Source organism: Micropterus dolomieu, linkage group LG23, assembly GCF_021292245.1.
Source record: "Micropterus dolomieu isolate WLL.071019.BEF.003 ecotype Adirondacks linkage group LG23, ASM2129224v1, whole genome shotgun sequence".
NCBI classification, from domain to species: domain Eukaryota; kingdom Metazoa; phylum Chordata; class Actinopteri; order Centrarchiformes; family Centrarchidae; genus Micropterus; species Micropterus dolomieu.
This window is the reverse complement of record NC_060172.1, coordinates 28502792-28529396: the sequence shown is the minus strand read 5'-3', so window position 1 is coordinate 28529396 and position 26605 is coordinate 28502792. Positions and strand designations below refer to the sequence as shown.

At 41.4% G+C, this 26605-nt stretch overlaps 1 protein-coding gene across 2 annotated transcripts in view; it reads right to left on the bottom strand.

Annotated features, from left to right (window-relative positions):
* Positions 1-26605, bottom strand: part of abr (ABR activator of RhoGEF and GTPase) — a 125356-nt gene that overhangs the window by 85243 nt on the left and 13508 nt on the right. The window contains exon 1 of one of the 2 annotated variants that reach the window (XM_046039551.1): positions 18637-18788. The exons of the other annotated variant lie outside the window; for it this stretch is intronic. Within the exon in view, the coding sequence (XP_045895507.1) occupies positions 18637-18697 (61 nt within the window). The 5' untranslated portion in view covers positions 18698-18788. Of the gene's footprint in view, positions 1-18636; positions 18789-26605 lie in introns of those variants that run through there. 2 annotated transcript variants of the gene reach the window in all.

Sequence of the window (26605 nt, the reverse complement as noted above, 5' to 3'; positions counted from 1 at the left end):
CTGTGCTGCGTCTCGCCATGTTTACCTCGTTTACTTCCGTATACTGCACGCGGGTTTGGCGCATACAAGAAGTTCCTCTACTCAAAAGACCAAGATTCTTTGCGAATAGAACATGCGCAGAACACAAATCACTATGGGGATATGCCGATACGCGTTTACATGACCAAAAATTCGGGTTAGAAAAGGGGTACCCCAGGTATAATATCCGGGATATGAGCATATTGGGGTTTTTGCCGGTGTTTACATGGCCGTTCGCGACCGGGTTATTGCTAATATCCCGGTTTTGAACGGGTTATTGGCTGCATGTAAACGCAGTCACTGACAGCTGGCAGCAGAGAAACAATGGATCACAGGGATGCATCAATTTTTTCCAATCACTGCTGTGTTGTGCACGGCAGTAGAGATCATGCGTTATGCCTGCTGTGTAATAAAGTCCAAATATTGTTGCATAACCAACAAGTTAAATCTGCAACCCCATCCCTGCTACCCAGCCACCCACACACCCACCCAGTGACCTCCACTCAGTGTCAGCTCACATCACTCTCACCGTTAACCTCTCCTGACGGACAGCTCTAAATCCGCCTGTCACTCTCAATAACCGGCCCTCGTTTCCATGGCAAGGACAAAGCTGCCATGACAACTGGCCAGGTTGGTGCAAATACTTTCTGCTTGCCAATAAGCTGTTTGATCACTTCGGGAGGTGGCCGATGTTCCTGGAAGAGCTGCACTATTTGTACCAGAGGTCAAGAGAAACTTTTAAAACTGAACAGCCTGAGTCATAAACTAGCTGAAGGCTCCACACAGAGAGAGAAAATTGCTTGCTAGGTTGTTTGAAACTCCCATATTCACCCACCTCTCCACACTAAACAAACCTCTGCAGGGGTAATATGGATCACTCTCTTCCAGCTAAGAAGAAGAAACCCATCGCTGTGAACACGGCTCACACTGTTTTGTTCTTCTGTCACGTGGCCACAGCCTGCATGCCTGTTACTGCTGCTCAACAATGAATAGAGGGGAACATCCGCAATAAAACACAGACTGGGTAAAGATCTAAAAATCTAAAAGTGTTTTACAGTGCTCTGCCTCTGAGGAGGTTTCTCTAATTCTTCTGGGGTTAAGTGATAAAATGGCGCATGGGTGGGATGCTGACATGAGAAGACTCAGCTTAGAATTGAAATTCCAGTGGCAGTGTCAGCTATGCAAAGTTTTAACCTATTTAGAACATAATATTCATTTCCTACCGCGCGCCTGCTGGTCCCTCACCAGGAAGGTAGCTGCGCAGCAAGACTATGAGAGAATGAAAGATGAAAAACAGAAAAATTGTGACCTCTCCTGTGCTCAACGCCTCCTCACACCCACACTGGGCAGCTGAGAGACAGCTCCACTGCCAGGCGACATCACACACATAGACCCCTGCTTAGAGCCGCTATGGCGAGCGGGACAGTCTCCAGCTGTTTAACTACACCGAGCATTCAGTTGAAGCAAAACCAAAGTCAACGAAAATGGCCCCTTCTGTAACCTGCCCTTTCTGCCCAGACATAAGAGGGTTTCTTTTAAAGAGCAAGTTGTGTGTGCATGTGTGCCTAAGCGGAGGTAAGCGGTATGGGCAGTGATGTGATGGGTGAGCGGGACTACAGAAACCTGCTAGGGCTTACTTCACACAGCCAATGTCCACTGGGCTATTCGGGAGTAACAGAGCTATGACATTTACATTTATTCATTTAGCTGACGTTTTTATTACAATTGCTATGTATGTCAGAGGTTGCACGCCTCTGTAGCAACTAGGGGTTAAGTGTCTTGCTCAGCGACACAATGTGTCACAGCGCGGAATTGAACCCGGGTCTCTCACACCAAAGACATACGTCTTATCCACTGTTCCATCACCACACAAAACAAATACAGCATCAGGGACACACAGGTGTATACACATGGGCAGACACATACAAAACTGTCTGAGAGAATAAATAATAAAAGCAATTTACATCGACTGCAAACCATTCCAGTATGTGGAAACGTCAAAAACACCAAGCATATGTTGGTATGCAAATACAGCTGCCCTCTGCACAGCTACTGTACCTGCATGTTGAGATAAACTCATTTTCTCATTGCCTACTTCTGAATTAACTCTAATGCATAATGTAGAAGCAGCAGTTTTAAGTATTCTGTGAGGGTGTGGACAAAGCAACAGTGGCAGCAGATTGTGTATATGTGGTGTGACAATCTGTGTTGACAGATGAGTCAGCACTAATATGAACATCTGTCCTCTGCTAATTATTTTCTCTATTAATTTGTTTGTTCCATAAAATGTCAAAAGACAGAGGCAAATTTAAATCTTCAAATAAAAAAAAAAGAGAAATGCAGCGAATCCTCACATTTTTGGCACATTAGTTAAAAAAAAACTCAAACACCTGACCAATCATCCAAATAATGGCCAATACTGTCAATTGGCTAATTAATAAAGCCTAACTGTTGTAGCTATAGTAATGTTACATGACTATGTTTGTAAAGATTTATCCAGGTCATAGTTTTCGAAGGAGGGTTAAATCAAGAGCAGATGGAATTGGCTGAAGATACTGGAAGATGTTTTGCCTCTCATCCAAGAGGTTTCTTCTGTTCTGACTGATTGACAGGGAGTCCTAGCTTTTTAACCTCTGTGGGTGTGACTCTCACCACCCCCTGGAGTGTAAGCAAGGAGTCATCAGAACGCTGAACCACCGAGCTGACAAACATACCACAAAGTGCCCAAGTCGAGGAGATGGAACAGAAACACCTGACAGCTTGTGGACAGCCAAACTGGATCTTTGTGAAAACAGCCACAAGATCCAGGAAGAACACAAACACTAGAGGTAACGAGAAAAAGAACAGCTAACGCAACAACATCGTGATCCAATATACTCTCAAGTACAGAAAATAGAAGAAAATCAACAGTATCAGTATCAAAAATATTAGTAATCTCAGTGTGGCAGTAATCCAGTGATTAGAGAAGCTGCCAAAATGTCAGCCCACACTTAACCATTTATTTACTATAGTGGACTAGTGGGCATATGACACATGAAGATATGCAGCTGTAGTAGAACTGTCATTCATTTCTGCTGATGAACAAAAATGAGACAAGGTGCTGAGACTCCTTGGGACAATAAAAAAAAAAAAAAGCCTCCAGAGGAGCTCCTGAATATTGGCATCCTCCCAGCTCTCTCGCTTGTCCATCTATAGGAGAGTGGACCGGCTGTTGCAAACACAAAAGTTGCAAACTAATAAAATCAGGGGAAGGAAAAGTAGCTGCTGCAGTGTGAGAATTCAATTGGGGAGTTGTGCTGCCTTGCTCAGCAATTTCTTCTATGGAGGAGAGGGATTACATCATGCCCTGCAGCCAGCTAACACTGTGTGGGCACCAAGAAGCAGCCCTGCAAACTTCCTCTGTAAAAAGTGCATGGCTGAACTGACTGAGCGGACGCACACACACACATACACACACAAGTACACACATAAATTTTTACAGTAGAGATATGCGTTTATGAGCAAGGGCTGTTGTGCACCTCCAAGTTTCTTTGGGGAGGTAATTAAAATGAGAAAGTATGTTATGAGAGAGTCTCGACATGTCTGTACATGTTTATTATTCAACTGTCTTTACTGTATATATGGGGTGTGTGTGTGTGTGTTCTGGGTGGTTGACAAGATATTCCTCTGTGTCTTCAGTGCCACCCTCAAAAGATGTAAGTGAGCTCAACCATAACAGTTCCAATTCTCCGAAGACCAGATAAAAGACAGAGAGAGGAAAGGAAAACAAAAAGACAGAGTGCTGCCTCCTGTAGTCTTCTGCTCAGCTACTAGTCTTCCTGGCCCTGTGGAGCCATGACACTTAGACAGCACATCAGTGGTTTGACAGATGTGTGGTCATTGTGTGTGTATGTGTGTATGTTGACGGTGTACATGTAAGCTTTTACACCTCCCTGTCCTGCGGTCATCAATCAGGAGGCGACACTGGGGAAATTAAAAGCCTTTATGAAGGTCTATCTTTATAGCCTGGGCCTGTTACTCCACTCATCAACATAAAGTATTTTCCAAGCAGCAACATGACATGAGACTCTGAGGACAGAACTAGCAAATATATAGCATCGCTGGAAGCCAATTTAATTCCATCAAATACAGATGCTTCAAATAAAAAGCTATAAAAAGAAGAGGGGAGCTTGGTGAGTGTATAGACGTATTTGGAGTTTGACAACATTAAATATAAAAATACATTACATTTGTTACATTTTATACAAATTACTCAATATTGTCCAGCAGGTTGAACCGCAGTTTAAGCTGCTCTTAAAGCTGGAGTAGGAAAATTTAGCCATCTCTTGCTGCTTCTCCAATGTTGCCTACCACAGCTACAAGCTGTAAGGACAGAATAAAAAGAATAAAATTATTGCACAGGAAATGCTGCTTCAATAGCTCTTAATGGCATTTTGAAGCATGAACAAACTCAATAATCATCATCATCAGATGCTCGGAGTTCTTTCTCCTCAAAAAAAGATCTGTAAAAAAAACAAAAACATGTCCTGAGACAAAAGGTAAACGCTCACAACAACCAGCCGCTGGCCAAAGAGGCAGATGTGCAGCAACAGATTGTGTTCTTTAATGCACGCTGCTTCCTCCAGGACCGGCTCAACTGTGATCGATCCAGCTTATGTAGTGATTAATATGCAGACACACCCACCTTCATCCTTATGCACACACACACACACGCACATGCACGCACACACACACACAGATCCTCATACAACTGCATTAGATGTCAGTGAAAACACGGCCACATGTGCACACAGAAACAGACAGCAGATGTTTATAATTACAATCACGGATTCAAATCTAGCCTGTTGTTTGAGGCTTAAATTGAATTTTTATTTGACAAGGAAGCTCACCAATACCTCAGAGGTAGTTGAGATATTGGTGAAGTATACTGTTAAGAGATATTTGTTGCACAATAGTCGACTACAGCACATCAGAGTCTTATACAAGGAATAGTCAAGGGGGGGATTTAAGATGATGGTTTCTAAACCACTAAAGTTCACTGCTACATTTAAAAACACATCTAATTAACTAAGCAGAGAGTATTTTAATAAAACATGTTCCCTTATGGGTTTCACTGGAACCAGCCATCCACTACAGGCTGCATTTACTACTCTACTGAGAGACGTAAGCAACACCGGACACAAGCTGAGAATGTTTAGAGCTTAATACTCTAAAAACAACATGAATTTCACATGAATTTCACAAGGATTTCACATGCATGTCACAGGATGTGCCAGGCAGGAATAGCAGTAAATACAGGTTACCAAGTTTATGTGTGGATGCTGTGGCATGGTGAGGTGTGAATGCGTCATGGTCAACTTCGACACATTCTGATACTTATCAGGACATCAAGTGTGATTGGCCTGTACAATTCCACTGAAAGAAGTCAGATCACTTCTGGGAATAATTCAAGGTGTAATCCTATTTCACAAAAGAGTGTGTTTTTACCTCACTTATACTAATTTACTTCCAAAGGCATGCATCCATTGTTGAAATAACGAAATAAATTATCTTTGTTGATAATCTTTGTTGAGCTTAATCTCGTTCTATTGCATAGAGAGAATCCGCATATTATATGACTACCTGAGAGGAAAGGACAACTGTGGCCGTTCTAGTGATTCAGACCCAAAATTTAACTGTATTAAACGTCAGTGAGCGCATTTTCTGTTTCAACAAATAGGACGCCCCCACCCCCAACTCTACTTTCAACTGGCTTGATGTTACAGTAATGCTAAATGATGCTAACTAAGCCAGTGTCGAGAGCTGTGAGCAGCTGCGGTCTGAAAGTCTGTGAGTCATCCAGTTAAGCAGGGGTCTTTGTTCCCCCTTTCCCTCGTCCAGCTCGATCAAGATGATAATGGGTTGGCTCCTCAGAAAGAGCTAACAACGGTGCTCAGGAAAGAGCTTTAAAGGCTAAGAACACTTTAAAAATGTCAATACACTGCAGGGCTCCTACACATTAGTTACTGGATAGAGAAAGAAAGACAAAAGGAACCACAGACAGAGAGGAAAAAAGGAAGAGATGGATCCAAAGCCTGATGCTTCAATGGACGATGACAGCATGCAACATCTAACACAGGCAGAGTGATCAGACTTTTACTCTGTGTATGCATTCCACTACAAATGTACTGAGATGATGATAATGAAGATGTGTGCCCATTATCCACTCCACGACCTGTGAGCACACATCCAGAGCACTCCACTGCCGGAGAAGAGTCCGATGAAAGGCAATATTCTCTTTAGACCTCAAATGAATGACAAATTCAGCTACATCTGCATATCTTCATGTGCCATATGCCTGAAGGCAGCAAGAGATAAGAACCCCCTCCGCCTCAGAGCCACATGCATGAATTGCCGTCACCCCCCCATGCCAGCGGCCCCCCAAACCCAACCAACCAATGTTACCATGGCAGCCAGCCACTATACATTGTAATTAGCTGGCTTGAATCCCCAAGGCTCAGACTGGTTGGATACAAACCACTGCTTCCATAGATTAGGACAACCACTGTCGTACACGGGGCCCGAAGCAGTGTCTGTCTGCACACACATACACAAGAGGTCACATTCAAGTGCAGACACACTGATGCACACACACAAAAAGACACAAACGTCTACAAAACCCTTACTAATCCACTGTATCTCCCACTTCCCACCTTGCACCTCCCTCCCTGTGTTTGTGAGCAGGTACGAGGAAATCAATCCTCCAAGTGTACTGTACAGCTATTCACTGCCAACACACACCCACGTTCAGCAAAGCAATGTACTGTACTGCAGCTCTACTGTGTGGGCACCTACACCTCAGTGTGCAGCTGTACCCTCTGCAATCGTTCGTGGGCATGTGCTAATGGAAAGTGTATCAAACCGTGCAGTGAAACAAAAGTGCTGCGAGTGAAGCTATTAAAATGCAAGCGGCTGTCGATAGCCCTCGGGGCAACCCTGGCAGTGATTGTAGTGTCTATTTATTTCACTCCCCTGCCCAATTAGATGAATATGATGCAGATTAGAGGCAGTGAGTCTGATGCACTCTAGGTGTGTCAGATAGAAGAGGACTCCCTGAGTAGAGGTGTGCTGCAACAGCATTAACAGAAATGAAAGGCAGAAAAGAGCAAGTTTTGATATCAAAGGAAAAGACCCTGCTCCTGCGGAGTCGAAGTGAGCACAAAAATCGATGACAATGTTTGTGGCGAAGAAGAAAGAAGAGAATAATCTGGAAACTAATTAGGCAAACAAGAGACTGGTAGTGTGTGGGTTTAACACACCAAGTGAGAATACATAAAACTTTTTGCTGGATATAACTACTTACAAGGACATTCTGTAATTTATTTGAGCAGATTGGGGGAATATTTTGAAATTTTAAATTCCAGAGATATTTGTTGGCATTTAGAGAATAGTCGTCCCACACTGTTATGAAAAAAGTGTTTATGCTGTCTGTTGTCAAAGAGCTGGTATTATTTTGAAAATCATGTCATTGTGGTCACTTGTGTTAAAATAGAAATCTTCTAACAGCCTGCTACATAAGCAAGTGCATATCAACCATACGGGTCTGAAAACTATTGCACATGATTGCACCATACCAAGCCAGATATTTTTATATACTTCTTTTTACTTTCAAGCTTTAAAAACCTCCAGGGCCAGCAACAGTTACTGCTTTTAAAACCAGAGGCTGCTGGTTTAGTCACTTTAGTGCCAGCTTGTGAAATAAAATCTTTCTGAATACAAAATTGGAATAAGTGCACACTTTTAATCAGTGTTAAATTATGGCAGTAGGTATTTAGTTGTCTATGAGACTAGATCAAAAGTGGAGACTAAACGTAACTATTCAGACAAAAAGAGCAACTCCTCTGTCCCTAAAAAGCACTAATGGCAGGTATGCAGGTATAAAGGGAAACAGCTGCATAAGGGATAAATGAAAACAACAACTAAATGTAAATATGACTTTTCAGAAAAGAAAGTGTTATTCCAATAGGAAACGGGTCTCTGCAGATTTCTCTGACTCTCCCAGGGTCGTGCAGCAATGCTTTGCTCTCCAGACATTAACTGTTACTGCTGAGCAGTAAAAAGGTGTTTGACGTGTCACCAACCATCCTGCTTTCCCATTTATGCACAGACGTGCATGAATGCAAACAGATTTTACAGACGATGCGGCTGGCCTCAGTGTTTGTTTAAGAATATTTCTATTGAACGAGACCTTGGAAAGCGTGACAGAAAAGATAAGAGAGTAAGAGGGAATGCAGCATGATGCCTGATAAACATAGAAAGCACTCTGAGACACAATGTGTGTCAGCACACACACACACAAACAGACGGGAGAGAGACCTTGTGGATATCACTCCATTGATTTAGAGTTTGGTCCTTCTGCAAAAGGTCACAGTTAAGTGGTGAATAAAATCATAGTCCGTAATGGTGCCAGTATCCAATTTAAATCATAGAGAGGTAGAATATACCACAAAAAACAGCAGTAGGCAAACATGAATCAATAAACTTCATGTTAATCAAGTACTCTTACATTTACAGGGGAAGGATAACAGGCATGTATCTCTCTGCTACAGCTTCCTATCACTGTGAGTTTTCAACCAATCCATTATACTGTAGGTTAAAAGCTAACTTAAGCATCCCGATTTTACACCCCTTCCCCCATACTATCCCAAATATCCCTCCTGATATAGTCCCACCGCCTTGCATGAAACACCTCTCAAAAGATGTTTTAACCTTTCTACCTGCCTAGATGTTTCCCTTCTCTCACTGAGGGTCAATGTAATGTCAAAAAGACAACCAGACTATATATGAACATTCACGTTTTGACTCCAGCAGAAAGACGACCAACTGAGAGCAGAAGGCCAACCCTTACTGGGGCCGTTAATTTTTAATGACACACACACACACAATCACGCATGTAAACATATAAATACACACACACACACATATATATATATATATAAGTTGTAAACATGCAACCAAACATTTATAAAGTCAGATTTAAATCCATGATTTAGAAATGTGATCCATTTAAGAAAACCTGAAGCAATATATGACCTATATGTGTTTGCTCACCTGAGTCTATATGGGTGACTGGTCGTTGCTCAAGTGCATCCATCAGCCCTCTCAACTCCTAATGGCCTCATCTCCCTTTCCTGTATCCCCCTCTCCTCCCCTCTTTTTTCCCTTTCTCTCCTCCCTTTCGCTCGACTACCCTGAATGCTTAATCATGGCTCCTGCCTTTTGGGAGCACGTAAACACGCCAGCCACACCATTGGCCGGAACGGTGGTGTTACTCTGTGCCGATTGGCTGAGGAGAAGGGGAGCATGGCTGGCAAAGGAAGAGCCGGTTGGTGGTTACCATAGCCCTACAGGATGGCTGCTGTCGATGGTAACATACCACACACACACACACCCCCACACACACAAACACCCCCCCCCACACACACACACACACAGCACTAGCCCCTCAGGACATGGTCCCCACAGAACACAAACACACTCAGACATATGACACACCCTCTAACATCAAGCACAACAAAGGATTTTCAGAGCATCACCCATGTGAAGATGGCACGATATTTGGCATTGAAAGGAGAATCTAGCTAATGCTGCAATGTTGAGGTATTACAGCTGGATTACAGCTCAGCTAAACCAGCAAAGAGCACTCACGCTCAGTCTAACATGATTCCATAATTCCTTGATTTCTATGCAAAACACTGACTGTGCAGTTGATTTGGAGTCTGACTAAAAAAAGTATTCCTACAAAAGCACACAAAACACCAGTGAACAAGCATAGCCCGCTGTTGAAGGAACAGAGGCGAAAGATGACCTTTGGGTGAACTATTTGTTTGCATACAAAAAGCACAATTAATCATTACCAACAACGTATAACAAGACATTCAAACGTTACCTACTGGATAAATGTCATCGGCTAATTTTAGTAGCTACAGCAAGTAAGTGTTAACTTTGTGAGTTAGGGTGGTCTCTCCGTCTGTGTCTGTACCATTTACCGGATGTTCCTTAAGAAACTCTGTATTGTGTAATATTTGAAAAGAGAGAGTGGACTGTTCAAAAAAGACCAACACATTGGAGTGTTTTCTCTAGGTAAACAATCAAGCTAATCACATCGGATCTCTTTTAGACAGCTAGCGTACCCACTAGCTAAGTTGTTTTTCTTCCCAAATATAAGAAGGATATTTATGCTGAGCACTGTTTTTGTAAGAACCAAATGACCCAGATACTCTACTATCAAATTATTATGGGAAGACACTATGAGATTTATAACATAGGCTCTGACTTGAAGCTACAGTTAGAAGCTAACATTAGCTAAAGCGCATATCAGTCAGCATCATCATTTATAGGTTCCCAGTCACTTGTCATTAAGGTAGCTCTTTACTGTCAAGCATCACTTACTAGCAGTAAAATGACTACAATAAAATTACAGTTTTACAGCAAATCGTTCAGCCCTTTACTGTAGCATATTTGCTGTGTGTGAAAGAGCCACAACAACATCACTCAGCTGAGCCAAAAGCATCATCTATTATTCACAAGGTTGTCATTGAACAAACGCAGGCGGCCGTAGTACAGAGGACTATAACCCCAGCAGTGATGTGGGCGAGCAAGCAAGCAAGTTAATGTTATGACTTACTGCCAAATCTCTCCTTCACCCCTTTCAGCTGGACTTACTCACACGGAACGGTGAGAAAGTAATGTCTTAATGGGGCGGCCTCTTCACTCCAGCGGCACAGTTCCTGTAACTGTGACAGTCTTAGTTTCCATAGTAAAGACCTTTAGACCAAAGACATATTAGAAATACTGAAATGTTCAGTTAAAACACCTTCTGCAGTTTTCCTTTAGATTTTCATGAATTTAAATCATGATTCCTGATAAAGGCTGAAAAATATTTTTAACTAAATGATACAGTTCCAGTCTTTATCAACACACTCTGTATGCTGTATGGTGATCAGAAGAGAGCTGCACATTTCATGCTGCATTACATAGTTTTGAAATTGTTAGTCCAGATGTGCCTGCAACAAGTAATTGAAATTACAAACTTAAACAACTAAAATCTCTGTAAAATGATTTGAGTGACGTCTGAGCAGTAACAGCTTGCTTGGTGCAAGCAAGCTGTTACAGGTTGTTTTTTGTTTAACTTTAAAATGTTTAATTTGTATCCTATTGGCCTTTGAGTGGGGAAATGACAACACCAGACATCTGAATTTTACCTAGCCAAATAGTGTGCAAATACACAGATATGGCTTAGTGATAATAGGATGCTCTTCTCTATTACAGCCACAAAACTGTAACAGGTGCATCTTTACATAAAGTGTCTTCTGAAGTGGATCCTGACATGATCCTTAAACAATATCTATGGTACAGTATGGACGGTATGTCTTTTGGGTATATCTGTTGATAAAGGTGGGATTTTAAGTCTTGCTGGATAAGAGCATCAGTTAAATTGTTTACTTTGTCATGAGTACCAGCCCAGTCTCTCTCTCTCTCTGTCTGACAGTCGATGCACTGAGCATTTGGCTCTCCCTCCGCAGCATCACACAACTGTTGTGTGGCTGGCTGTTTTGGAGAAATGAACATGAAGCTGATTACATAAGTGCGAACCCCTTACCAGGCCTGATGGGAGGAAGATGCTTGATCACAAAGCAGAGAAGAGCCATAGAAGAGGCAGTAGAGACAACGGTATTAGATAAGAGCACTGCTTTAGGCTGACTCAGATTTTTTCTCTCGCTTAGTTTGAGTGTTTGAGAACAGATTTGAATATCTGTTTCTATAGCTACAGTACAGTGAAGGGAAGGAACAGCTTCATCTATTGATCAGGATAATGGAGGAGCTTGTTCAGTGGGAAGACAATGATTCAAGACTTGACATACAGCACAATTACACAACACACTATTTCATTCCTGAATAGCAAAACCTTACTCTAACTGCACATTGGACAGTGGCTATTTTAGAGTGACTGTGCCACAGTGTGGTAGCGCCAGTAGTGCTAACAGCAATTAATTGATTAATAATGGTATGAACAAGCATTAACAATCTTCCAGCCGTGGAGATCCGGGGTTTGATTCCCCATAATGGTTTTGTTTACAATTAGGGCTGGGCGATATTGCCAAAAATGTGATCACGATAAAAAAATTTCATATCATTCCATACCGATAAATATCACGATAAATCTTAAATCATTATTTCAAGTTTAAAGGCGGATTTTTGTTTCTTTTGCCAAGAAACCAGATGGTTAATTGTGGTTTTAAACTATTCTTCATGGTCAGAACAAGACAAACACTTGCTGGTCACCTAACAAATCTGAGGTAGAACATTCAAAACAATTATAATGATAACATTAAGTAAAATCTTTTTTCAGTCCCTTTTCCGCAACAAAATAGGTCTTAATAGAAAAATTAAGTGCCAATTTATTTGTGATTTAAAAATAAAAATTAAATTAAACCAAACATCTATTGAACATGTTATATTGTTATTGGGGAAAATTAAATCGCTGTTTTATTGTCCAACCCTATATTCAATCAATTTTGCTTGATGACACTGATCTCCTAAAGTAAAATAAACTAACATTATGAACTTGATACAAACAATAAAAACGTGGCATCCTCACAGTAAACCAGAGGTTTAAGAGGACCTTTGCTGTTCATTTCTGTCAAGCCACAAATTGCATGTTTGGAAACACTTTCAGAACCCATCGATCTGGACCTGTTTCTGTTGGCACTGAGGGTAGAGCCATTGGCTAAACAAACAGAGAGAGAGAGACAGAGGTGGATGGCCAAAATAGAATTTGCAGGGTGTAATAAATGAGAAATGCGTAGTTGTATCAAACGACTCTCTGCTGGGAAGCTGTCCAGAATCACTTTGCTGTGCCTCTGTTTGCTGAAGCAGGCCATGTGACAGCCAACTAACTAGAAACATTAAACACTCAAGAGACAGAACTGGGACTTGACTGAAGTCACCAAGGTGCAGCTAGCCAGCAGTGAAGTTGGCTCCATCCATCCTCCATACACAGTTGCAGAGGGGAACCAGACCAAAGGTTTGACAGCCAGGGAAACCTATCACTGTATGATGAAATGTGAAGGCAGAACCTAGAAACAGTTAGCATCTGTTTCATTTCTACTGTTGTAATTTGCTCTAATTACAAACACCATGTACTCTCTTTATTAACAGCATCAGCCACTGATAACTTTTTTTCCATGCAAGAAGTCATGGTTTTAATACATAATGAAGTTTTCTTTTACATGTGTCTTGATGGTGATTTAAAAGACTTTTACTCCAATAAGATGATAGAGAGGTATTTGTTTGGAAGCATTTTTGCCTTGATTGAAAAGGTACCTTAGACTTTTAGCCATGGTGTACATGTTTGCCCCACATCATCTCCAAACAGGATGCACTCTGTTGCTCAAATTTGGATTTTGTGAGACCAATGAGTCAACACTACATTCATGTTTTGCTGCACTAGTTAGATGTAACTAGGACAGGCAGCTGATTACTTCTCACCAGAAACATGTTATTTCATATTACTATCGGGAAATACTGGCAGCAGAAAGTAGGGATTATGCAGCACATACTGACCCTTTACAAATTGGTAAATGGCCCATCTTGACTCACACAGTGGTATTTTAACATGGCTTGCTGGAGTGAACTCAAGTACTCCGCAACACACTGACAGGAAGTACAGAAATGAGGATAGACTTATTTTAATGCTCCCTCAGAGCTGCACATATATTCAAGCCTTCCTCACTGTGACTCGGATTAGGGAAAATCGTTTTGACATGTGCACGTGCCACCTCGGCTCTGCCATCCCAAAATGCCCATATTCTGGCTCTTACATAATCGAGCTTTCCTTTGATGTTGCTTTAGCATCACGTGGCATCAGAGCAAGCCAGACAGGAGATCTGGCTATTTCTCTGAAGGTTACAGCGCAGGCGGCAGGAGTCAGGAGTGAGAGTCTGTCTGCCACTCTAGCTATGTAGGTGGCAACAGGCCAAGGATTCCTGTGTAAGGCCCCTGTAGGTGATTCAATGATTTCACCAATTGCAAACTAGGGTAAAAATGTGCTAAAATGCATATGGTTTTTAAAGACCAATGCAGATTCGGTATGTTTTCAACGGAGCGGCCTGTAAATAAATATGCAAGTATAAAAAGTAGGGCTGAACGATTAATTGCATTTGCGATATTATTGCGATGTGATAAAACGAGATTCTCTCATTGTTTCTCTTCTCGCCAAGGCTGTGATTACACTCTGTACGCTGTACCTTAACTTGGTGTTGTACAATGGACTTAAGATTGACAGAAGCTGACACTACAGAAACTTGAGTGTCACACAGGGAAGAAAGTAAAACCCGCCACCTGCGGGTAACTTGGTGGTGGTGGGTGAAATCGTCTTTTTTCACAAGAAAGAACAGTGTATGTTTAATGTTAATGTTATGTTAAAGAGCTTAAAAATTGATGGCCTTTTATTGTGGCCAGGCACACTGTGCAATACCCATGCTGTCTGATCAGCATCTTGATATGCCACACCTGTAAGGTGGATGGATTATCTCAGCAAAGGAGAAGTGCTCACTAACACAGATTTTGACAGATTTGTGAACAATATTTGAGAGAAATAGGCCTTTTGTGTACATAGAGATCTTTGAGTTCAGCTCATGACAATTTTGTTCAGTGTATAAAACAAAGAAAAGCCATGTATAATTCCATTATTCCATGGAGAATACAATCTAATATACATGGTTATCTTAGCCAGTAAAGGGTTGTTTTAGATGGAATTTTTATTAATTATGACACTGCCCCTGTTTATTCACTACCATCTAGACAGACCACTTGCCCTGAAAAAGTTGTGTGTCAAAGAGTCTCAGGTCAGTGGTTACAGACAAAACTGCTGGGGCAAAGGGCTAATCACACATGGGAGCATGAGAACGGTCTTTTACCTATCTGATATTCCAACACGTCAACAGAATATATATCGATCAAAATTTGGTGCAAACTATGAACAACTGAACACTTTTTGAAGAGAGATGGACAAACAAATGTACAAAGCTGCTGCTGAAGACAATTTCCCATGTACACAAACCACTGAAGCAACAAAGAAAAGAACAACCAATGTGATACACAATCCAGAGCTAACAGATGGACTGGACACAGAAAATTGAGACAACGGCACCACCAAAATGCTTCTGGAATCAGATCATGTGCAAAAAACCCTTTCACCCTGCAGCAGAATTTAATAACACTCATAAACATTGTGTGTATGTGTGAGAGACACACTCAGAAAATTTTGATCAAGACAAGAAGAAAGACAAAAAAGAGGGAGAAAAGCAAAAGATGAGAGGGGAACTAAGAGGGTTTTGTTGAACTATCTGTAATTGACACACATACACTTACACAAAGACTAATAGCCGCCTGGGAGTCTACCACTTATGCTGCTGACTGGACAAATGGGGCAGAGGATGACTGATGGGGGGATGAGGTCTGGGCCAGTGATTTTGTTTGGGGGTGTGTTTGTGTGCTTACACTGATGTGAATGCATTCAGCGCCACACCTTTACTTAAGCATTTGTAGATTTTCTTTCTTTCTTTCTTTCTTTCTTTCTTTCTTTCTTTCTTTCTTCAGTTTGTAGGCCCGTGCCGTACCAGAGGAAACGTTGCCTTGGTCCGCGGTGGCCTAACAGTGGAGCTCAACAGAAAGACTTCAGCCTCTTGGGGCAACTAGGTGGCTGTGGCTTTCAGCATCCATTCTCACTACTACTCAGTGAGTTAAGGATGTGGTCACCGCTTAACATTGAGCCATTAACACAGTTCCAGTGGCTGAAGAGAAAGGATGCATACATTACACTTCACTACACTATAGGAAGAGTGGGACTGGGTCGTCAAACACCATTAACAACCAGGTATGAGTCATCTTCCACAGTTAGGTCTGCTGTATGTGCGGATGTGTTCTAGCTCATGAACTGGTGAATGGGCTGTTTCAGGGTCAGTGTAGTGGTACTGAGGAGGAACTTAACAGTAGCCTCCAAAAAAGCTCACAAAAGCGGTAGTGTATTTTTATTCCCCTGAGTGGAGGAAGGGGGTCAACTCAGCAGCCCTTGATGTACCAATTTACTAACACAATACACACACACACGTATAGGATAAAGGATGGTGGGGAAGCAAAAGGATGATGAAATGACAGGTGAATAAAAGGAGTATGCCCTTTTCCCTCAGAAGAGCTCATAGCAAAGCCTGGATGGAGCCTGTTGTAATGTTAATATTCCATCTTCTATTGTACACATCCGGCCTCTCATAGAATTTCAAATGTGTTAAAGCACATTAGGTGTTAAGTTATGACGTATTCTGTTTCTGTTCACAGCAACGCCAGAACCAAAATAGCAACATTAAAAAAGTATACAGTCCCTGGTGATAAAAATTCATTATCATACAGTTACACTGACCTGATCCATATTTTAGTAAGTGGACTAATGCATGCAGTCCTATGATAATCCAGTGCCATCATGCATTCACAGGTACAGGCAAATAATGGTATCTGATAAAAAGTCCAATATTATATAACGATGCTACACCATTAGACAAAGAAAATAAACTATGACACTTTAAAGGGAATACTTTGACATCTCATGAAACACGCCAATTCATTTTCTTGCCAAGAGATAGATGGGTAAGATCGATATGGGTCTCATGACTGTATGCTAAATATAAAGCTAGAGCAAGCAGGCGAGTAGCTTAACTTAGCACAAAGACTGGAATGGAAGACTCAACGACCGCTACGACCTGCAAGATGAGGGTCACGTGACTAACGGCAGTAGACAAAATACCACTATGGCTAGTAAGCTAATACGCTAGCAAGTTTCCTGCATGCTGATGACTGTTGGATATGTACAATATTATCTAACAGCCCACATGAATGGTGAGTTTGACTGTTGTTTTATGACGATTTATTTGAAAATAAATGGCAAATTCAGTTCGTCTAATAATTATGATGGCATTTAGTTCTTTAGCCCTTTCATGATTTGATCAATTTTCTCTATACATTGTGAACAGGTTTTCAATATAAGATTAACTAGCCTTTAGCTTGTTTCTCTCATGATCATCATTTTTACATATTATTCAATCTGTGACCCTTGCCTTGCAGGAAATAGCTAGCCCGGAAGTCAATTCACCGGGCCAAGAAATGGTCACATGTCATTTTTACACTTTCGTTTACATACAGATTAAACAAACAAGCTTTAAACGTTTCTAAACCTTTGGACAGAGGCTGGCTAGCTGTTTTTGTGCTAGGGTAGGGCTAATAGCTGACTCTAGCTTCATATTAAGTGCACAGACACGAGAGTGGTTTCAATCTTCTAACTCTCAGAAAGAAAGTAAATAAGTCTACTCTCCAACAAGTATAACATTTTTTAAAAAACTGTTTCTAAAAGCGAAACAGGCAACCATGTCACGCAAAATATGTGAAGCTCAATGGTCACACCACAGCCACACATATGTTTATCTCGTAATCATTCATTTTCACACCTCATTTGATAAGTGCTAAGAAACAATACAGACATAATGTGCAAAGTCATAAACTTATGTTGATTATGTGTAATTAACCAAATACACAGGCCGATGACTGCACAGTGACAATAACATCATCACTACATTGCTGCCTTCAGTGTCTGGGACAGTTCCTAGACCTTTCTGAAGTGATAGCTGCCCACCAAATACACTTCTGACAACATGCTTGTACTTTGAGTTTCTTACTTTCTATTTCACTAAAATCCCAAACACCACCACTCCGTCTCCCTCTTCTTCTCCTATTTACTCCCTCCCAGCAGATTAAGGCATGGTAACAATGGTGACACAGCAGAGCAAATCCCACAAGGCTGTCATGTGCCCAAAACTACCAACACACACACACACACACTAACAGGGAATCACAGCTGCGCCTGATGGGATGTGTATAATTACTGCAGAATGGTATACACTCACTACTCTAAATTAAAGCCTGAAAAACAATTGTTCAAACTCTGATCTCTGTAAATCATCCTAATTTAAATATAACCTTTTATAGAAAAGTTTCTTCCATTATATACAGTTAAAATAAATCAAGGTTTGGCTAATTTAGGAGAGAAAGCAGTGGGAATTGTCTCAATCATAACCTGAAAGCGCTGTTAATGCCTGATCTGAAAACAGCAACAAAGTGACCCAGCGTACAGTATGACATGTCAGACTTTGTCTCCAGCGTAGCATGAAGACCACAATAAAGAGCGGATTAAAAATTCAACATCAGACAGCTTGTGTCCTCGATAGGATGGAACATAAAGTTCTACCTCCAGGTTGTAAGCCTGACTCGCACTCGGGGGAACCGAGGCAAAGGAAGGAGTTGACCATCTTGTTATGGACAGCCACAGTGATGCACGCTAATTGGAAGTCCAGAGGAAATGCAAAGTGTTCTCTGTGTGCATGTAGCTCTGGTTGTTAACACGAACAGGCAGCCCATGAGATGGAGAAGGAGTGGGTGTTGGGTAAAATGGCAAGAGGTAAAGACGAGCGCATAGATAAATGGGAAGCGATGTGTGGAGAGGAGTACGGAGATGGATGGAGGGATACGTACTGCTATAGAGGGTGTCAATCCAGGAGAGCCGGGGCAGGCCACGAGCACTGAGAGGCTCCATCCTTCTTTTCTCTCCTTATCTCAGTCACTCTGCTTCTCTCTTATTTCTTCTGTCCCTTTCTCTTGCTGCTTTTCCCGTTGTCTCTTTTATTTTCCTTATCCTTGAATAACAGCCTTCATATCGCAGGAAGAAGCAAAAAGAATCATTTGGAAAAAATGTCAAAAGACACCCCCGGGGTCCAACAGGCAGACTAGCGAGCAAGCGAGCGAGCCGAAGGAGTGAATGAGTGAGTGGTGTTTGTGTGTCTGTGTGTGTGTGACAGAGAGAGAGAGAGAGAGAGAGAAAACAACAGGCTGGATACGACCACCGCCGACCGTTGCTAGGGGAAGGGAGAAGCACTCCCTCTCTCTTTGGCTTGCTCGCTCACTCCCATCTGCCCCTCCCCTCTCTCTAGCTTTGATTCAGTGCGAATGGCTCATCAGCCTCTCTTTCTCCCTCACTCCTGACATGTCTCTCTCTCTCTCGCTCTCTCTCTCTCTCTCTCTCTTGCTCTCTCTCTCTCTGTGCCTTCAAGCAGAGGCTGTGTACCAATGAGGCTTGTGTCAAATGTGAGTTAACTGGCAGATTCCTTATCTCTTTAAGTTATGCCACCGAATGATTGCCAAATCCAGCCTCTCTCTTCTTCTTTTTCTTCTCTCTTCCTCTTTTCTCTTTTCAAGAGATAACTGACCAAAAGGCAGCATAAAAACAAGGCTATAAATGCAAATAACAAACAACTTACAGGCAACGGGAACAATCACACGCTAGAAAAGACCATCCCAGTTAAGATCCATATACAGGTGAGTTTTCAAATCCATCTAAATTAATCAAAAGCTATAAATTAGAAGCTAAAGCATTGATCAGGAGCACCATTTTTCTTGATTCTGTATAACTAAATTGAATTCACAAATTTTTAATTTTCAAGTTGTTTTGTGTATTGTTCCTGATGGAAGGGGCAGCATACTTAAATGTTTTTTTGTTCCAGCACTGTCTTAACTCCGAAAACTGACATCTATAAAGCATACTGATAATGCAGTCGCAGGCCATAGTTATTTTGATTTCTAAAACAAAACATACTCTATATGCACACAGGCAAGGAGGAACTAGACTTAGAAGAGATTTGGTTGCCTTCTCCTGATGATGGTTTAATGTATTTGAGTGTGTGTTTTTTTACAGGCTTCTGTAGAATATAGCCAGCTCAGGATCACTGCCACTAGACCGCCAACACAACAATGAGCTGCTGTGTGTGAAACGGAGTCATTCAGTTAGAAAGTAGCTGGTTCAGATGTCATGTTTTAAGCCAATCCCGTCTTGTGGCCACTTGTTCTGCCCAACTTATCTACACACAGACACACACGCTGGACAAACATGAAAGAGAAACACAAACGTGTGTGTGTGTATGTGTGTGTGTGTGTGTGTGTGTGCGCATGTGTGTATGTGGACAGAGCTGAACACTGACATATCAGCTGACACAAATGGAAAACATACTAGACAATTATGTAGCCGTTTTATCTTTTCTAGAAGTTTTTGATTATGCTTGGTACAAAAAACTGACATGAGCACATTTTTTAAAGATACAGAAAGACAGAAATGAACCATCACCAAGTGAGGTAATAAACAAATGATATAATTAAGAATGTCATGCTTCTGCTTTATTGATTTTCTAATCATCTCTCCGTCAGGTTTTAATGGGCACATTAGCTCGTTTAGCACATTAGCTCTCCTGTTGCGTCCTGTTCTCAGAGACAGAGCTGACAGCATCAGCACGCAGTGCCCTTTCTTTTCATCAAGCCCAACTATCTCTGTGGGTATGAACGCATGTGCTACAGAGGAGGGAAATTAAAGAAGAGCATCATGCCAGCGGCAACAAAGCCTGATATGAAACCCTCGCCTCAAACCCCTGTCAAGGCCACTCCCCCCCTTCATCCTCCTCTAACCAGCATGGGGGAGGAAAGACGGGAAGGTTGAGAGGCAGAAAAACTTCAATTAGGACACAAAGGCTGACAGGAGGATCCCCCCACCCACCTCCAGCAGGCAGAGCACAGGGCCCCGAGCACCGCTCTTTGTCTGGCTACAGAGCTCTTATGTGCCAGCTGGAAGAAACACACAAACACACACATTAAACGACATGGCATCATATCTGTGCGTTTGTGTGTCAAGGCATTTAATGTAAGCCTGCATGTGTTAATGTACGTCAGTGTTATTAATGAATATAAAGGTGGCATTATGAAGGAGGAAAACCACATTGGCATGACAAAAACATGCACAAACTCAGGGTTTTGAGGGCACACGCACACGCGCGCGCGCACACACACACACAGGTGAATGTAAAGGGAATGCCAAGCAGGCGGAGAAGAACACAAGGTTGATTAGTGGTACTTCATCAAAAATAGATGTATCTACTGTACAGCCTTACACATCCTTTGTCTTAAATCTGGGACAGTAGGGTTTCTCACTCACTCACTCTCACTCTCTCTCTCTCTCTCTCTCCCTCACACACACACACACACACACACACACACACACCTCTACCAATGTGTGCATTTCTGTGAGCGCATGTACCTGTCTTCATGGTTTTTGGGCTGCCACCTCCCTCTCTCAAATGCCTCATCATTCAAGCGGCAGAGCCAAACAAAGAAAAAACACACACACACACAAACACACACACACACACACACACACGCCATACAGTATGTACAAACACACCAAGCTGCGTGTTAGTCTTCCTGGAGCGTCACAAACCTACATTTATCAAATATTAATAGGCAGTCAAGCTGTGTAGTAAAATGGGCAATTACTAACTGTCTCTACAACCCTTTGACACACACACACACACACACACAAAAACAACAAGCACAGCCATCCAGTTTGCACAGTGGGTTCAGGTAAGAGCAGCTGAAGTATCTGTCTAGTTGCAGATGTTGGGGGGAGCAGTCTGTCTCTTTGTAACACAACAACAAAGCTCAATGTATCAGAAATGCTTCATTCTCCTTAAAGGTCAACATTCAGCAACAGTCCTCTACTCTATGTGTGTGTGTGTGTGTGTGTGTGTGTGTGTGTGTGTGTGTGTGTGTGTGTGTGTGTGTGTGTGTGTGTGTGTGTGTGTGTGTTGACATAAAGGCCGAGCAGGTGGATTGCATGGATAGATAAGATCTAGACTTCAGGCTCTCTTAATTTTAATTGTTTGTCTCCATATCGAAATTCCCAGGAAAGACTGGGTTACCTTCAGGTGGAGTCTAAAATCAGCTCGTACAGTCTCCTCTTGTGGATATTTGCAAAGAATAGTGAGAGTGGGTGTAATTAATGTGGGTGTAACACAACAGAACTCAAAAAGACAATACCATCATTACTCAGTAAAGCAAGAAATATGGGCTACAACACAAAAAAAGCCTAAAATCAATACTTGCTTTTGATCATGTATGTAATCCCACTGTGATCAACCCACTGTACTGTACGACGCTCAAAGGCATATTTAGGCTTCACAAAGTCAAATTTGAACTAAAGGTCTTCTGCACCACTGACTCCCGCAGAAAATCTGACTATTCACTCAACTGTTTCTACTGAAAAACTGCTTCTTAAGTCTTTGAAGGCGTAACTAAGCCTTATTCTATGCATTTAAAAAAAGCTTCTACTTGAGTGGATAAAAACATTATGGACTTAGTGTATACAGAAAGAAAAAAATCTACACACAATATATGAATTGAACATGAACAAAAATGGTTTTCAGGGACACATTGTATTTTGCCACCGTTATAGTCAAATGGGCTATCTGTTCGCTGTACAAATGTAAAAGCTTCCATGTCCCGGCTGTAGGTTGATCCATTGCTGTGTAATGAGGCAGCGTTGCCACCCACCAGCCAATCAAACTTCGACCCACCATTCTGTCACCCCTCCATCCTCTCTGTTCTACCCAGATACCCCTGCCCCACCCAATTCCACCAACCCCACCCACATCTACCCCTTTTACTCTTCCCCAACATTTCGACCCCAGGCCTGGGGCATGAATGAGCGAGGGGGCGGGGGTGGTCTGTTGATAGCACTAATTTTCCAGCCACCACCCCACTTCACAGAGCACATCCACAGAGGGGTATGTGTATGTATGCCTGGTGCCACTATGCACACCCCCCTCACCCCAACCAACACACTTCAAAATGTAGTAAGTAGCCCACTGTGTTTCCATATGAGTGGCTTCGACAAAGCTTAACGAAGCGCTGGAGCAAAACCGAATGCACAGAAACACAAATAATTCAGGCTTAATAAAATTTGTCCTGGCAAAGAGAGATTAAATTAAAAATTAAATAAATCACTAGAAAGACAAAACATTTTCACTGTTGTAAATTTCACAAAATAGTATGAAATTATATTTATCTTTCAAAATAATTTGCTGTTTTGTGAAGGTAGAAATAACAGTGAAAGGTCAAAAATGTTTTATACTGAAAACATGGCTGTACACAACTTAGTCTGTAGTTGGGTATACAAGACCGTCGCTAACCATACCATCTTTATTCATAATATTAACACAGAGACAAACAGCAACAAAAATTATTTTAATCAAGCTCTACTTCCTGTCCAACACTGGGTCTTGACTGTGGTATTTATTATTGTCACTTGCACACAGCTGCATCTGAGGAACTCTCTAAAGTGTGAACACACACCTTGGAGAAGAATGACGATATTCTCTAGCTATATGTTTTTCAGACATGTCCCTTTGTTTTGGGGGTTGGGGGAGATGGCAGCGGGGATGTGCAATGGCTATGCATTATTAAAAAGCCCAGTGCACTAGTGATGAATGTCTGCTTGTTAAATAGAAATGCCTCAAATCATCTAGGGCATTTTTTTATTGTTTGTTATTGTCTGCTAGTTTCTGTTTTTTTATTATTAAGTGAAAATGTTGTGATAAGCCCCAGGGGTTTTGTTATTATCTTCACTGCACATTTAAGTAATTTGTTTGTCCTCTGTGTTGATCATAATCACTGTATTTTTTTCATTTTGTTTTATCTTTAATACAATAAGAGTCATTCATCCAACAATTACCTTTACCAATAATTATTATCTCTAGATTCTCCCATTCCTTCTTCTTCTACTCCTATGTGTGTGAGTGTGTGTGTTATTAGAAGAAGATTATTCTTTACTTTTTCTTTATCACTTTGATTGTTAACACTTTTGCAGTTAAGCCATTCTATCTGATTAGGTCAAAGTTACAAAAAAACAAACATGAGATCTTGTCTGTATGGGAATTTGTGTGTGTGTGTGTGTGTGTGTGTGTGTGTGTGTGTGTGTGTGTGTGTGTGTGTGTGTGTGTGTGTGTGTGTGTGTGTGTGTGTGTACTATGCAACACAGTGTGTGCTCCGGCAGGCGAGATCCCCTCTCACCTCATTTCCCCTGGACCTTCCCCCCCGAACTCCTTCACCATTATGTGGAAAGACCCTGTCTAGCCGACCACCTTGACATATCTGTGTTTGTCTGTGGTTTCTATATTAAACCAGCCAATGATTTATGAAAAAACCAAGCTTCCTTAAATACAATCATGTGCCTGTTTGTGTCAAGGAGAAGAAAAGAAAAAGGGACAAAGACATCAAGGAAAGGGTGTGCGTGCGTGCGTGCGTGCGTGCGTGAGAAAGAAAGAAAGAGAGAAAGAGAGAAAGAGAGAAAGAGAGAGAGAGAGAGATCTATGCCAGCTGAATTCACTTTGATCTATTGAGGTCAATGTGGAAATCATCTGAATCATGCTGTGTTTGGACAGACACCAGACACCATCCACACAATACAATACACACACACACACACACACACGTTGAAAGGTGCACACACACTGTAAAAAGTCTCACGTGTTATTTACACGGTTTGCTCATTATTAGTGTTTGTTTCTTGTACAGACCAGCTTCATTTTTCCTCTTTCACAGACACACTTGCACGTGGGGCTTGCCTGGCTTTCTGAAACCAACCCAGAGGAGAGATAAGACTGTCTATCTGGCTATGCACCTGCAAGTCTTTGTGAGTGTGTCAAGGAATATAAAGGCACCGCGTGTATATCCACTCAACAAATTGATTTCTGATCTGACTGACTGCATCAGGTGCCTGCCTATAAATTGCAACGCCACCATCTGGTCACAGAAACAATCACACACACACACACCCCCCATTAAAAAAGTGGACAGGGAGTACAGCGAAGGTGCTGATGTATAAATAACTACTGCACTCTAGTGTTTAGTTTCCTGTCAACACAAGTTCAGGGGCTCGAGTAAAGAGATATTACAAGTAGGAATGTGAGATCAAAGAATCCTTTATTGAAGGAAAATTGTATTTTGCAAGACTGACCTATTTTCTAAATGTATTTGTTTTATTTAAAACAAACTTTCTAGTAGAGAAACAAACAGAGAATGGATGGATCATGATGGCTGAGTTTGGTGTTTGCACATTAAAAAAGGTAAGTTTACAAACCTCTCACAGCTCTGAGATTACTTGACCGTAAGTACCATAACAATTAGTCTGTTGTATTGACAGCCCACTGAAGGTAGGAAACATAATCAACAATTTTAATTTTGAACACTTGAACAAAATAAACAACTTCAATTCCCATTATTCTCAACTGCTACTTAAAAGTGGGTTTATAATTTACTGTTTAACCTACAAAGAGACAAATTGAAATAAGAGTGGTTAAAATCAAACCACCAAACGAAGAGATATCTTGACTTTTAGTCTGTATATAAATAAACTACCTTGTACTTGAGTCAAAATATGCTGAATCCTACATTTCCCATAATGCATCTCATTAACATCACTGTTTTGATTTCCTTCCCTGCCAGCTTTTCAACCTCAAACCCCCAGTTTATAATACAGGCTTCCTATTAAACATTTAGGTCTTTAGCCCAAGCTGAGATAACCCTGATGACATCACCATGACATCATCAGGGTTATTTAGAAAAAAATATTCAACTGTCTTTACAGGCTCAGTGGTACTCATAATCACAATTAAACTGGTGGAGTTCCTTTTCAACAGCACGGTGCAATACTTCACACAAATGTAATGAAAATGAATATGGGGTTCACCCGACTATACACACTTACATTATTGCTAGCACGTAAATCACTACAACACCTCTAACTGGACATCTGAAAAAACAAACACATGAACACTGAAACACTACAGACTGAAAACAAACACACCACAGCAAAACTGTCATTGTTACAAATGTCCACATGAGGGTGCTGTGTCCATCTCCCCACCTTCTCTCAGTCCCATTAGAGCCCCTCCAGTTAAGGTGAGCTCTCACAAGTATTATGTCACACAAGTGTTTGAGCATTCATTTTCAGATTTTTAGTGGAAACAAAAAGCTCTAACTAATGATGAAATGTGGCACGTATAGTGAGTGAGCTCGACGCTGGAGCTGCAGAAGGATTGGTTGGCCAGCTGGCACATCCCCAAACTCAGGTTAACTGTATCAGAATACAGCACACACACTCACCGCAAAGCAGAGAGTGAAAGCTGCATTGTAAAGGCATAAGCAGCATTTCAGTCCATACATCCAGATCAGCCTGTTTTCAGCTTGTTACAAAATGTATGGATTTGCTGTGAGGGCGGCAGTTATTTCTCTGAACCAGAGAGGCCTGTTTAAAACCAGCTCTGCGTGAAGATACAAACAAGCAACTTTCATTAACATCATAAAGTGTCTTACAGGGAGTACGTATTAACGTCACTTTTTCACATGATACCACCCACCTTCCTACAACTGAGAAGCAGAACAAACCAACAGGATTCATTAAAACCCTCCATATACTGAGCAAAAACAAAATGCAAGTACAATGCATCCACTACAATAAGGGCAGTGTTTCAGCAGAATTATATATTGTAATATATATTATATTATCATATTTTGATATATAATATTTTGATTATATTTTTATATATTTTGTAAACAAATCTAATCC